At 39.8% G+C, this 15,280-nt stretch overlaps 1 protein-coding gene across 1 annotated transcript in view; it reads left to right on the top strand.

The window, feature by feature from the left end:
- The first annotated feature begins 13,790 nt into the window (after positions 1–13,790).
- The window catches only part of LOC106731034 (ryanodine receptor 2-like), a 48,755-nt gene continuing 47,265 nt past the window's right edge, over positions 13,791–15,280 (top strand). Inside the window, 1 exon segment of the mRNA XM_032460762.1 lies at positions 13,791–15,005. Within this exon segment, the coding sequence (XP_032316653.1) occupies positions 14,653–15,005 (353 nt within the window). The 5' untranslated portion in view covers positions 13,791–14,652.

Raw genomic sequence — 15,280 nt, 5'->3', positions numbered from 1 at the left:
GCTGGGATGCAGTTCTCTTTTGGCACTGTTTTGAGAATTTTGCTTTCTTTTCAGTAGCCTTTCAGTCGTGTTTCCCAAACAACTGCAAGTCCACCTGACTTTTTGCGATTCTTTGCTCTTTTTCACTCCTTTCAGCCCTATATATTCCTTATATTCAAGGAAAGTTTTGTTTATTAAATTCAACATTTGCATGATGATGACACCCATGTGTGGGTTTTTGAGAACTACAACTTCTATGTTGTATTTCTGGGACGAATTTTAATTCACCATCTGTATCATCATAGCTAAGCTATTACTAATTTTGTTCAACTCTTTCTTTTTGAAATTTCTTATCATCTTCTTTGACTGTAGTGAAAATTCTGATCCAAGCTCCACATTGTTCTTGTCTTAGGGATGGAAGCCCATTTCTTTCTAAGAAGATGTATCTTGTCTTTTTGTTCTCTTTCCCCAAGATCAGCCACCCTAAAACAAGTCCCTGTCTCATCTTTTTACCCCTTCACTTCCATTCCAGTGTTCTGTGCCATCCCCAGGTCAGTATTTCTTGAACCAGCCACTCAAGTCACTTTAATTCCTTTGGAAATAGAATACATAAATGAACAAAGTCCTTTTACCATGATCTGTAGGTATTCCCATTTTTCCCTCTGTGTATTTTGGTTGCTTTTTTGATCTGCCTCACTATATGGTTTTTCTCTCTCATTTTCATAATAGTTTCTCATCTCAAAATTTATTCTTACTAGGTTTATTTGCAAACTTTTGCCAAAGGGATTGCTCTCTAGTCCTGAGAAAGTGAAGAGATAACGTTGAGCCAGTAATCATGCAGTTTAACCTGGCAAGTGACTGACTTTGCAACGTATGTTAGCTCTTTGTGGACATTCATCTCCTTGTTTATACAATGAGAATTTGGACTAGGCCTTTCTTGTTCTAAAATATTCTTATTATTTTAATGATAAGATATATTGATGCTGAAATATTACATTCATTTAAATATCATATAATGGAAATATCCTGCTGGATTTTAGAAGACTGATAATCATTATATGTATAGGTCTCAGTAAATTTTAGATTTGAGCTATTTCTTTCTTTGAAGATCTGTGTAGGTCAAATCTTGTGCACTTGCCATGGGAAATTTGAAATTCTACTGTAACAGGTAGAATTTGTTACTGTTTTCTGTGACCTGAAGGGTAACAGGAAGCAATTTAACCCCCTGTCTGCCTGCCTGCTCTGGGGGCTCAGTCTCCCCTGCCCTGGGGGCTCAGTCTCCCCTGCCCCTGGGTTAAATTGGGACATGTTCCAGGACCTTTCTGAGTCAGATGATGATGATGAGAAACACCCCCAAGTCATTTCAAGTCACAGAAGTCTTATTTCATTAATTAAAATGCCCAAACCTGTGTAATAGGAGTACTAGATGTTAATCCAAGTTAACGGTCCTCAGTAGCTCAGGCCTCTCCAGGCAGGAGGCTGAGAGGGGAGGGCAGGAGGGTGGGAGTCCGAATCTCATTCCCCCTACAAGGGTCCTCGAGCCCCTGTTCCTTGCCTGCAGCTTCTGACCATGCTGGGGTGTCGTGGGAATGAGGAGGGGAAAGTTGTCAGAAACGTCTTCTTTGATGAGAGTGTGGTTCATTGGGCTGGTCAGGTGTTCACGTTGACTCTTCCTGGGGGCACTTGGGAGTATTGGTGTATTGGTGGAGATTACATTGCCAGAAATCTCTGACCTTGGGGCTTTCTTGCTGCAGGCAAATGCACCTTCTCTAGCAGATCAGTGGTGACTACTTCCTCGTCCCTGGTCATTGGTGGCATTGCGGATAGTCCCAGGCTGGCCCTGTCTAAGGTGGCCCTGTTTGCTGTTGGCAGGGCAGTCGCTTCACAGTCACAGCATTACCTGCTGCCACAGTCAGTCTCTTGGCTCTTGCTGTGTCCCAGCTCCCAGGGGCACAGCTGTTCCTGAAGCCACCTTTTCGAGACTTGAGTTGAGGACAGGCCTTGGGGAATCAGGACTCCAAGCCTACCAACAGCCTCTGTGAGAAACACTGCTCATCTCTTCACTCTGCAGCCTCCTCTGACAGATGGGAGCTGGGATCAGCAGCTGGATTTTCACCCACCCATTGGGTGTCACTGTTTGGGTGGCCTTACAGTGTGGTCTGGAATATGGTAGTATTTGCCATCACTTTGTTCGGAGTCTGGTGTCCTATTTAACATCTTGTTATATTTGCTTGTTGACAGAACACATGAAACAACCCCAGATCAAGAGTTTTAGAAGCCTTATAAAACTTAAATCTTTATGAAAGTTAGATTCGCTTCTTTGTAAATTCTCTCATAGAATAATTCTGGAAACTTCATCAAAAGTCAGTCAGTCTCAGTAAATCTCTCTCTCCCTCTCTGCTCCTCCACCTTCCCTGAAGTGTCTCGTGAGCATCTTTGAACATTTGTGTTGAATCATTAGCTCATTGAGTAATCAAATGCTGCTGTCCATATTCAAGAGAGAATAATGTTTGTGAATCCTGGTTTAAAGTGATTAGCTCTACCTCCAGCCCTTTAACCCCAAACTTGTTGCATTGGTTTCTAACATGGAGGCCTAGGATTGCAGGTTGTGGATGGAGCTGGGGACAGTAAAGGGATGGAGAAGATTGTCGTATTGTTGTAAATGAAGCATCGTCTGTAGACCAAATGATGCCTCATACATGTACTTACTCTGTTTAGAAACATGTTGATGCTGTTGTAATTGTTAAAATGAAAAATACTTTCAAATGCCTAACTCCATAGTAGTTTTGATAATGCATTTTTAACTGCAACTACTATGATGTGAGGGTCTCTGAAATGCTTTCATACTATCAAGATTCACTCATGTTTGAAATGGTTTGAAAAAAATATGTTGAATCTTCTATATCCTGATACAGACAATTTTTTATATGTAGGTGGTGCTCTCTTGGCACAAGCAGGGAAAGCCCGAAAGCCCTCGATAGCATTTCTACTTCATATTTTAGGTGTTTATGCAGCTTAGTGATTTATAAATGTGTCACAGAGATATAGTACAAGGATTTATAGCAGTTCATCAGAATTGTTTATTTTCCTTTACCCTTTTAAAGGAGAACTGGATAATTATACATATATAGATGTAAAATGCATTAGATGCACATGAAAAGACAGTCCACTTAAGCACTGTCTGTGCAGAATTTTTGACAGGTTGGCGAAGACAACAGTTGCTACCAGTCTGACCCCAAAATATAATGAATTCTTTAATAAAAACCAGCACGCACGTGTGACTAGCTGCAGCGATGGTCCTGTTGTGAGTGAGGCAGGAGCACTGCCATGGGCTGTGTCATCACCTGTGTGATTGCTCTTCCAGGGACTAAAAGCCGGGCCCTTTACGTGCTTCCCGGGCCTGTCATCACCATGTCTGTCAGTCAGTGCGGTTGCACATATTTTCAGTGGGGAAGTCCTAGGAAGTTAAGTATTTATATAGGATGTTTTCATTGTAAGAGAAATTGTTGAGGTTTTTCACAAATATATATACCCGCACATGCTATTAGATAGAATATACTGGTATATTTTTGGAACTTGAAATTGTTCGTCCTAAATGTCTTTTGCCTTCTAAAATTTGTTGGGAACATCATTAATTTTAAAAAGCCACGAATGAACCCAAGTCTGGTGGTGAAACAACTTTTTCTTTTCTCAACATAATGAAGTTTTCCAGATGTATCCTCACTCACAGGGGAGATGACCAGTTGCAGGATTATGGAGAATCCTAACATCCTGATATGAGGAGAGGAAGATGACAGAGGAGGCTAAAATTCAATAGATATATGGTATGCAGAGTAGAACATTTCATTCTCTCAGTGAAAACTTTATGCAAGGACTCCTGAGCCAAAATTTTGCCCTAGTCTCTCAGATGTCCTATTTGATAATTTTTTAATAGCTCCCAAATGTTTATTTTGTTGCTGTGTTGCTAATTCTTTATCTATATATTTTTAAGGAGATATTTCAGTGAAGATCCTTTCAAAACTTCTAAGAAATGTCCATTTATAGCAGTATTAATTTTTGTTATCAGTAGTCATTTCAGGAAGCTGAAAAAACAGTTTAAAAAATTCAACGTTGAACTGAAAGGTATAATTATGGTAGAGCTTATTACATCACTTGAATCACTGTTTCTTTCTTTGTACCAGTTACAGATTGAATATAATTATGGATTCTCTTGATGTATGATATTTGATTACAATTTTCAGAATAAAATATTGCTACTTGATTTGTTTTTCTACCCATAATCATTTGCACATGCTGAGAAAATCCCTTAGGTCTTTCAGATCTACTAGATCAAGTGACATCATGCTTATAGACCAAAGACTTCTGCATCTTTTTATCATCCATTAACTCCCAGGGCCATTTATGTTTGAGTTATAACACAAGGATTGCTCTTTCTCTTTGTGGCTTTCATGTTAAGGTAGCATAAATGGGGGGTTATGTCTCCAACTCCTGCTCACATTTGAAACTTCATCTGACCTATCAGTTCAGAGGTAATTAAACTAAACCTTGGATACTGAATTAATGCCCCTTGCAGTTTTACCCTAAAGAACTAAAATTTCCCCCTTTTTGTTTTTGTGTAGATTGATTATCGTCCCCAAATTTCTTCTAAGACAGAAAGCACCATGCAGAGATTCTGTCTTTATTATCATCCATTTCTGGTGAAATTTTAGCTGTTAAATAGTTAATTCCTTTATTAAGCTTATTGTAAGCATAAAAATTACATTCTTTACACCTAAATTGAGGCTCTTTGTTTCAATATTTATCTTTGTGCTTGAGTTTCTTTTTTTCTCCTTTTTATCATGTCATCAACTTTTAAAGGATTTTATTGTTATCCTTTTTCTGTTGCTTTTTATCATACTCAAGCAGTGTTTATGTTGAGATTAAAGTAATGTACTTATCCTTTTCATTTTAATGTATTTTGCTTGCTTTTTTGCCCTTGAATGATCCCCTTTGAATATCTCATATTGTAATAAGCCAAATGGACCAATAGATGATTTGTACGAAAAGTTAATGTCTTTAATGCCACAAATAATCTTTATGTTCTTTTATCTTTTGAAAATAATGTGTGTCTGTTACATCTGCTCCTCTTTGTCATTCTATAGATGGGTATTTTAGCTTTGGCTAATTTACAGTATTCACTCTGTTTTATCTTATATACAGATCACTCTCCTCTGTAATTTGCTCTTTCTACAGTCACACATAGCTAAAAAATATGAATAGCAGACCTCAGGAACTAGACTGACCATTTTTTTTTCTATTTAGTGCAATTCTAAAGTTTTCAGCCTAGGTAACTGACAAAATCAGGCTGAGAAGACTTCTGAAAGAAAAATCTCCAATATCTGTATCAATAAAAACTCACAAATCTCATGAAGAAAGTATCTGTTATAAACCATATTCTGTAGCAAAATTTTGGATATTTGGGTTTTTTTTTTAAATTAAGGCTTAAAATGATTTTTCCTAATTCTTCAGTTAGATATCACTAACTGAAGTGTATAGATATCACTGGGGATCACAGGTAGGAATGTGATTGGTCAGTTTCAACATGGAAAATAAGTTCCCTAATATCATTTAACACTGATATTATTTACAAGATTGTAACTATTCAGCCTATATTTCTAACCTGAGAATGAAATGATTCTTTACAATTTTTCCTTAAAATTATAATTTCAAAATGAAAAAAATCAATCACAATAAAATTGCTATTTAGAAATATACTACTATGTATGTCTGTTTCAGGGGAAAAGTGTGGTATTTAACATCTTTGTTAGAAAACTTTCCCTTGCTGTTTTCTTTAAAACTAATCTGGATATGTATGTTTTTTCTTCATGGGACTTACATACTCCTAACAACAAGATTTAGCCCTAAGTTTGGAAATACAATATCCATTTTTCATTCTTTGCTCTTTTTCAATCTCTGTACCTCTCCTGGGAATAAGAAGTCAAAGAAATTTTATGGGTCTAAAGAAAAAGGAAGGAATATATATACATACTATGTTTTGTGAAAGAAGGAAAAGAGCTATTATAATGTAAATCGTGAGAAGTGGCTGAGTCATTTGAAGAGAAAAAGAGTTTTTGTGGTTTTTTTTTCTTTGAAATTCACATATCAAAAACTGTAGTGTCTAAGGAATTGCTTTTCGTCATTTTGCATGAAATATGGGCAGCTTTTCACAAGCATATTAACTGATGACCTACCTTACCTGTTTCTAATCCACTATTTTTACTTAAATTAGTTAGATTGCTGTTACTGCATTTTTATGCAACAGATGAAATGAAAAAATTTTGAAGCATTTTCAGAGTATAATTTTAAGATTATACCTTTTTTTGGTCCTTAGGTATGTTATAAATTGAATCATGCATTAAAGTTGAGTAGTATGTTTTCACAGAAAAAGAAAGAACTGACGTAAAACATTTTAAAGAAAAGTTTTGCTTGCTACAGCTTTTCTCTAGCATGTAGTTGATATTAAGTCTTGTGACAACACTGTTTTTTCTTTATTTATTGTTCATATAACTCCATTTAGAACAATGGAGTCTTTACAAATAAGATATTTTAAAATGTCTTGAAATAATGTTATGTTCAATATTTTCTCTCTTTTCCTTATGCCCCACAGAAATTCATGATGAAGGTAAGGCATTGGATCATCTGCTATGTATGTAATGCTTTGTTTTGTTTCAAGTTTGGTTACTCATATTTGTTTAATTTTTGAATTCATGGCACTTTCCTTCACATTTTAAAGTTTTAAAAAATTAAATCACACTCTTGAACTTTAGATTTGTCAACAAATGATGTTTGACATCTTTGGGTCATATTGTGACATATTAAGTCTTACTTAGCTAACGATAGGAGTTTCTCCCATTGAAACAGATTTTTTTTCTATAGCTCTCCATTTTGAATGATCACTGTGGGGGCTATACTGGCTGGTTAGTGTTTGTGCACTCCTGCATGAATAAGGAAATTCACACACTGGGCAATCAGAACAGGCACCAAGAAGTTACTATTGAATTACTTTCTCCAGGAGAAGTGAAGATAATTCGATCTCTTTATTTCTCAACCAAATTAGAAAAATGCGAAGGTTTTAAGAGGAGATAAACTTAAGAGAGAAGAGTAAAACACAGTCATGTCGCTGGAGGAGGGGAGGAGAGGAAGAGTGGAATGTCATTATTTGAGACATGAAGTGGAAATTCTTTGTTTATTATCATATAACTGCCACATTTCTCATTTAATAAAGGCTTAATATAGTTTAACATTTCTAAAGATACAAACTCTGAAAAATGTTAAATCAAAATTTGGATGTACATTTAAAAGGTTGCTTAGAAGAAAAGGAAATAAAGTATCCATGTCAGTCTTGAGTTACATTCATATTTGACAGAACCCTGAACCAGGGGCATTGTACTGACAAACCGATCTGTTCATTAACATTAAGAATTTGGCAGTTGAGGTGACAGAGCAGAGCACTTACTTGAAGTCCTTGATCAACAAGGACCCAAAACATCTTCCAGAATTTCAAATAACTCCAGCTATTATTTTTCAGTAGAAAATACTGTTATGACATTGGGAAGAGAGGACATTAACTGCTCAGTTAGACATATCATGAAACAAGGGTTTTGGTTGGGAAAATGTTATGAACATGAATATGTTCTCTCTTTGCAAATATTAATAAATAACTAATGAAATTGGTTTTTTTTTTAATTAGCAGTTTTTCTTGCTAAGTCTGCATTTACTGTACTCATTTTATCACCTCACCCCTGTCCAGATCCCTTGTTCAATTCCCTGTGTCCTTTTCCTTGGAGAGCGGGGAAATGGCTGGTTGCCTGAATCATGCACCTCAAGCTCTTTTGTGAGAGTGGATTCATCTAAGACTCAATGCAAACAGAAAAATGTCCAGTCAGTTTAAACTAGGTGGGATACCTAAAATAATTTAATTAGGCTCTGATTTCTTCTAACTGCAAGGCCAGGATCCCAGTTACTTATTTTCATGCCTGCACTGGATCACCTGGAAAGGTTAGAATTTGACTATGTGTACTAAACTACAGTCATTTAAACCACTTAAAAGGAAAAAGATGCTAAATTTTATTCAGCTGTCACTTTTCACAAATTTTATTTGCTTTGGGTTTTGTACCTGGACACACCCTGTTTAGCCTTCCAGAACCAGCTAGATGCTTCCTTGCTCAGGAACCCTTTTCTGCTGGTTTTCACTGAATGAGGATTCGTTAGTCCTGTTGCAGGTCTGGTCTGTTCCATCAGGGGAATTTTGGTTAGGACACCATCACCAGTTAGCCATCCGGTGCCAAGAGACTCTCTTGACAGTGTTCAGCTGGCTTGGCAGACACATTTATTTTGCACAGAAGCCAGATTTGTCATTAACTGTTATAACCATCCTGCGGATCTCTTATGTGATGCACTATTCAAGGTGGCAGGGCTGTTTCAGTAGCTCCTGCTGCCAGGCCCCCCCCCCCCCCCCAGGTGGACCAGATTTCAGGCTCAGCTGGTCTGTGCTGCTCCTGTCCATCCCGTGCTGTTCACGTTTACCTTTGAAAGTCACCAGATGATGCGAAGGCTTACGCATAGAGATTTTTGTTTTTCTTCCTGAAACAACTCATTACCCAACTATTACTATTAGTATTTGAAGGTAAACTTAAATGCTTCTCTGCTTAAATATCTGAGTTTTGAAAGAAGTTCTCCAAGGCAGATTTCTTCTTGTTGTTGTCTATTGTTTTAAACTTTGGCAGTGTAGTTTAGTATTACCTGGGCACTAAATTCTGTTTTTTAGATTACATTGTTTTTCTTCTGAAATGATGTGTTATGTTATAATGGTCAAGGGATATAGAAAAGTTACCCCATAGAGTCTGATATTTTTATTTAAAAAAAGAAGACAAACCTTTTGCTTAATAAGGGCCTGGAATTATGAGAAATGCCCTACATTGATTAGCATAGCATTTTTGTATGGAAAAAAAAGATTAGTAAAACAGAAATCCTTAAAATATTTAGATGTTATATAGGTAGTAAATTAAATGGTTCTAAATAGCAGTGACACTAGGAGCATGTTAATAAGCCAATACATAGTACAAACATATTTTAAAAACGGGAAAAAAACCCCAAAACAACAAACAGAGCCAGTGATGTTTGTGTGTATAAACCTATTTAGTTGCTCTTAGTCATTACTACCCTGGTTTTATGTATTACGCTTTTCTGCTGTTACATTTTAAGCTTATAACAGTAATACCTCAAATGTAACTACAGTGATCCAGTATTTCTGTTTCCCCATAGAGAAGGATAACAGATGAATAAATTATGCCTTGTGACTGCATATTGCTCTAAATCAATGTAAATGTAAAAGTATTTACATCAAAGCTTTTGCTTACAATATGGGTCCCCTAATTGTACATTTTTGGCATGGTCCTCGAAAGCTCAAGGCTTAGGAATGCCTAATAATACCAAGTTGGTATTAAAATAATTTGTGGGAAATTTGATACGTGATTTGTTTAGAATACATAAAGCATTGTTGTTTGGATTTTGTTTGTACTCTGGAATTTTTTTTTTACCACTTATAGTTTTCGAGTTTGATTTTTTTTTTTAACACTATTGTTTAATAGTCACCCTGTTAGTTATCTCAGGGGTAATGGGACCAAGCCTATGCACAGAACTGAAAAAACTTACGAACTGATGTTTTCAAAAAGTCCAGGTTACCTTTTATTAAATGAGTCTTGGCTCTCCAACACCAGAAATATTTAGAGGGAGTACTTTGGAAATGGTAGTCATTATTGTTTTTTTGTTTTGTTTTCTTTTCCCCTGAGAGAGCCACACCCCCTTAGGGTCAGCCCCCTCCATCTATACTGCAGTGGTCTAGCAGATGCTGACTTCAGGATCTGCAGAGGGGCGGTGAAGGGCTGGTGACAGCTCACCAACCATACCACAGGCTCCACTCATTATAGCAGGAATCTGGGGTGTGCAGGATGGATCGTTGCATTTTCGGAAACAGATAGGGCCCAAGTCAGACTTGGAAATGCATGTCAAGGACATGTAAGTTCCACGTAATACTTTTGCTAAAAAGACCTGGTAATCCATCATGTAGTTGGAGGTGTTAAGAAATAACAGAATTAGTTCTTAAACTTCTATTTTCTTTGTTGTTTGTGTGCAGATCTTTTGAAGGAAATCACATGGGATTCAGTATGTAATTGTTGAAGGGATGAATAATTAGAGAAAACTCTCATTTTGAAGGCAGAGGAAAACAAACTGTGAGCTCATTGTGCATAATACCCTTGACATCAGATACTGTACCTCTCAGACAGTAAATACCCAATAAATATGGGTTTCAAATGAGTGGAGAAAAGTGTTTCTTTTCTGTATTGTTCACTGGAGAATTAGCAGGATTAAAGTATAGGTGGCATTAGTGTGAACACAAGGTTTATTTGTTACATAAAATTTAATTACCTAATTCTTCCTTTAATTGGTGCAATTGAGAAGCATCGCTTACTTTGCCTGTGGTTTAGATCCCAGGGAACAATTAAATTAACATGTTAGCTTCAAAAAACACCTAGATTTTTTTTCCAAAGTGTTCCTCGATTTTGTTGCCCCATTAGCTTGATTGGTTCTTACCTGGTTGGTCCTGGCTGGATCCCCAGAGCGTACTGTGGTTACAGTTACAGCACTGTGAGCTTGTAGGTTCTGGCTTGGGTGGCCAGAGGGGAGGTCGACCCTGTTTCAGAGTGCTGAGTTACTACTGCTGCTTGTAATGTATGACCCAGCAGTGGTGGACTTTTTCTCATTGAAATTACTCTGGGGGGAATACCATAGTCCACCTTCAGGCAGAGTGTCATATACAGTCTTGAAGGAATAACCCCAGCAGAGGCTAGCCGTCGTCATAAAGTACTGGCAGTTCCCTACATGGGAGGAGGTCCATAAATATTTGTTCACTTAAATTAAAGCAAGGGCTAGGACAGATTTAAAGAGAAAAAAAAAATTGATGTGATTGACCATAACACAGAGCACAAAAAAAGAACCAAGGTACCGCTTTGGATGCATCCCACATACACAATTCTTTTCATAAATGTTTGTTGAATGAACAAGTTATATGACCTGCCCTAAAGTGGAAATTACTCATTTTATTTTTCCTGAATCAGAGCTAATCATAATATTATTTAAAATGACAAGTTAGAGGAAAAGGACTGCAGCCCCTGTGACAGAAATTACATTCACTGTGTTAACAGTGCTTTCTTAAGTAACAAAATTAATTTAGTGTGGATTATTTGAATGCTTTTACAAAAATTCTAGTAAAACTAAATTTGTGGCATGAATTAGCATTTGAGTAGTGAGGAAATCTATAGTGCTTGTACTGCTCCGTGTGGCCCCTGGAAAAGCAGCACCTGCATCATCTGGGAAATTTTTGAAATGAAACGTCTGTGTATTTACCCCATGCCTACTGGATCGGAATCACTGGGTAGGCTCAGTGTTCTGTGTTTTCACAAGCTCTCCAGGTGCTTCGTAAGCATTCCTCTATGTCACATAAAGGAATTTGGACTTTTTACTATAAATCATTGGAAAGTATGAAAGGTTTTTAAGCCTGGAGATGATTTGATGAATTTTATGTTTTAAGAAGACTCATTCATTGAAGAAATACTTATTTAGTCCTTACTGTGTGCCAGGCATTTTGTAGGCACCTTGGGTACCATTAGTCCCTGCTCAGTGCAGAGCACAGTGTGATGGGAAATACAGGCAATAAATGACTGTGAGTAAATAACTACCGATTATGGTTAAGTATTTACTGAACTCAAGTTCACTCTTCAAGAATGGGGTCAACTGCTCGCCCCTCAGGAAAGGTTTTTGTAGTGGCGTTGCCACCATTTAAGCATCCTTCCTACAGCACTTTGCTCATTGGCAATAGCCCTTACTTTATTTTTTCCCATTAAACATATATGTGAGAACCGGAGAGAGTATTATCTACTTAGTGAAATATATTCTTTTGTGTTTTTTTTCCTTGTTGACACTTTCTCTGCTCTGTGCAGACTGCTCAAAGTGGTGGCCACCGAACGCTCCTGTACAGACATGCCATATTGCTGTGCCATTCCTACAGCAGCATGGTGAGTGCACAGTTTTGAGTTCATCTCTCATGAGGTCATGCTGATCTGTGTGTGCAAACATGCTCGGAAAATATTGTTGATACCATTTCATTGATGGCTTTAATGAGCCTAATGTGTTTTCAAAATATCTTTCTACCCTGTTTAGTTTTCTCATTCATAAAATGAAGATTAGCTTAGATGACCTGTAAACTTCTTCGGTTTTATTATTTTATCACTTCTCTTTGTAGTATCTTACTTTTGCTAGACTAGTTTTAGGAGGAGAGAGGTATTAAGAGTAAATTGGAAATAGTTGTATTCAAAAATAGAAATTTTATTTTAAACAGTTTATTTGTTGGAGAATTAAAGTACCTTATTGCAAAACAGTATAAGAATAACTGCCTGGGAGTTCCACTGTCAGTTCTCCACTAACTTCTTTCTTTCTTAAGTAGGTGTCCTCTTTGTTTTTCTGTGTCATCTCCTTCTTTCACCCAGTTATCCATTTATCCATTGGGTTCCTGTTGGGCACAATTTACTCACTGTCATACATACGTATATATACATACATGTATGTATAAAATATGTAAAAATATATAAACATTCCATTCTTTTAAAAGCTTTATTAAGTTATAAAAACAGTATATGTTCATTCTATAAGATTTGGAAATTACAGAGGAAAAAAAACTTCATGATTACACCAATGAGAGATAACTTGGAGACTTAAAAAAAAAATTCAGTATTTTCTGTTCTTTAATTTCTTTATATAGTTGAGATCTTTTTATATCCAGATTTTTAAAATGTATTTTCACAGCAAGTATCATCTGTGTTATTTAAATTTTTCATCAAATTAATTTTAGTGACTACATGATAGTTCAGTGTCTGGAAGAAGGATATAACTGATCATTCCTTTTAAGAAGGAGATAATTCCCAAAATTTGTAAAATGTTCCAGAGCAAAAACCTAAGCATAGGCTCAATACCAGTACCCCCCAAAAAACACAGGAAAAAATCATCAGTCTTCATCCTGATTATTGATGTGAAAAGCCTGGTTAATAGAATTGAAAAGTGTAGGAAGAGTATAGGAAAAGTATAAATACGAATTTAATGATAACTTAATATCATTTTTATTAGTGTGCTTCATCACATTAATAGGTCAAATGAGAAAAATGAGAAAAATTGTGATCATCTTAATAGGTGCTGAAACAGGTTTTTAATAAACTCAACACCAATTCCTAATTAAAACTAAGCACTTATGAGTATTTCTTCAGTGGTAAAGAAAATACCTATGTCAAACCCATAGCCAACCTCGTACTTAATTGTCAAACACTGAAGCCATTCTTGACAAAACTAAAACCAAACAAACAAAAACTCTCCAAGAATATGCTGTCTAACATTGTTCTGGAAATCTTGGCTGACATAGCACTCTATGAAATAAAATAAAGGAAAACACTTTAAGTGGCTGGATACAAGACAAATACATAAAATAATCTTTTGTGTATAGCAATCACACATTAAAACTTCATGGAAAGAATTCTACTGTCAATAGCAATCAAAGCACGTGAAGTAATAAACGTGAGAGTGTTAAGAAAACTACTCTCTGTACATAGCAGATGGGTGAGAGGCTGAACTTGGTCAGTAGGTCTGGGTCCAGGCTTGCTTTCCTGTATGCTGTACAGCCTTGACTACCTTGCTGAACCTCTTTAAGCCTATAACCAGGCCAGGCATCGGGGGAGTTGGGAGGAAGTTGAGTGGCTCTCCCCGGGCAGCCCCCCTCCCCGCCTCTGCGTCTGCTGCTGCCTGCTGTCCATTCTGGGCGGGGCTGCCCCCTCCCTGCCGGCAGCACCATGAACCACCCAAGGCCCACTGGCGAGTGGTGGGCACCCTGGTACCACCCTGACTCATCAGCTCAGACGAGGCTCTGGGTGTGTGGGGGGGAGAAGTGGGGTGGCGTAGGGGTGGGGGCAGGGCGCCCGGGCGAGAATTGGAAGTGCCTCCAAGCCCCGCCCGGGCCCAGGAGCCTGGGACACAGGGCTGTGTGCCAGCACTCTGCCCGGGATCCCTGGCTGGCTGGCTGGCTGGCTGTCGCCATGGTGATGGGAGCCCAGAGCATCCTGCCCCCGCTGGTTGAGGGGTGAGGGGTTGAGCTGGGGTAAGGTTGCACTCCGGGTGTGGGGGGATCGCGTGGTGAGTGGGCACAGGCTGTGAGGGGTGAGGAATCGCTGGGAGTGGAATTGACCCGGCTGAGGGGTGAGGGGGACCATCTTGGGATGCTGGGGGTCCTGCAGTGAGGCATGAGGGGTGAGCTTGTGGCGTGGGGGCCATAGGGTACTAGCGTGGTGGAGTGTCGTTGCGGGGACCTCGGTGTGAGAGGAAGTCCCATTTCGGGGGTCCGTTGGGAGGCTTGGGGGCTTGGCTGTACGTGGGGGGGGGGCGGTCACGGGGTATGGGAGGGAAGGCGAGCAGGGGGAGAGGGTCTAGGGGGTGTGGCCTGGCCCGGAGCTGGTCGCGGTTTAGGTTGGGTGCCAGGACGGGTAGGTGACGGGATGGGGGTGTTAAGGATGGAGACCCGGTGGGGCGGGTAAAGGGATGGGCCCCCCGCCCCACTGCCAGGCCCTTGCCCCCAGCCCCCAGCTCGGCACCAGTCCCCACCTCCCGAACAGCAGGGGGTTCCAGCCCGAGCGTCCGCGCTGCGTGCGGGAGGAGGAGGGGCGCGCATGCGCGTGTACGCACAAAGTCGCCTACCGGACCCGCCCGGAGCGTGTGAAAGCCGGGCGGGAGCCGAGTGCTCCCGGACCAGCTCCTGGAGGAGGAACGCGGCCTGGGGTCTGGGCCGCCGCCCGCTGCCGCCGCCGAGCCGTTAAGGGGGCGCTTGGTGGGGGCGCGCAGGTCGGGAGCCGGCGGTTGAAGCCTGGGCTGCGCTCGCGTCTAGCGGTGCGTAGGTGAGGCCCGGGCCTCGCGACCCGTTAGGACCCTGAGGTGGTTCGTGGGCCACCGCGTGTTTCGTGGTGCCCGCTTCTCCTTCCCGCTCATTAGTACGGGCGCCTCTTCTTTGCCGCTTATACCCGGGGGATAGCGTATACCGCCGCCCCAGGAGGTGGGAGGGCACGGGACGGCCAGGGAGCACGTACGACTGGCCCTCAGGCCATGGCCTGTTCCCAGGAGGCGTGTGCGGTGCGGTCAGGGTGCGGGGGGGGGGCGGCGGCGGCGGGAGAGG

Source organism: Camelus ferus, chromosome 18 (assembly GCF_009834535.1).
Source record: "Camelus ferus isolate YT-003-E chromosome 18, BCGSAC_Cfer_1.0, whole genome shotgun sequence".
Lineage (NCBI taxonomy): Eukaryota > Metazoa > Chordata > Mammalia > Artiodactyla > Camelidae > Camelus > Camelus ferus.
This window is presented reverse-complemented; position numbering and strand designations above follow the sequence as displayed.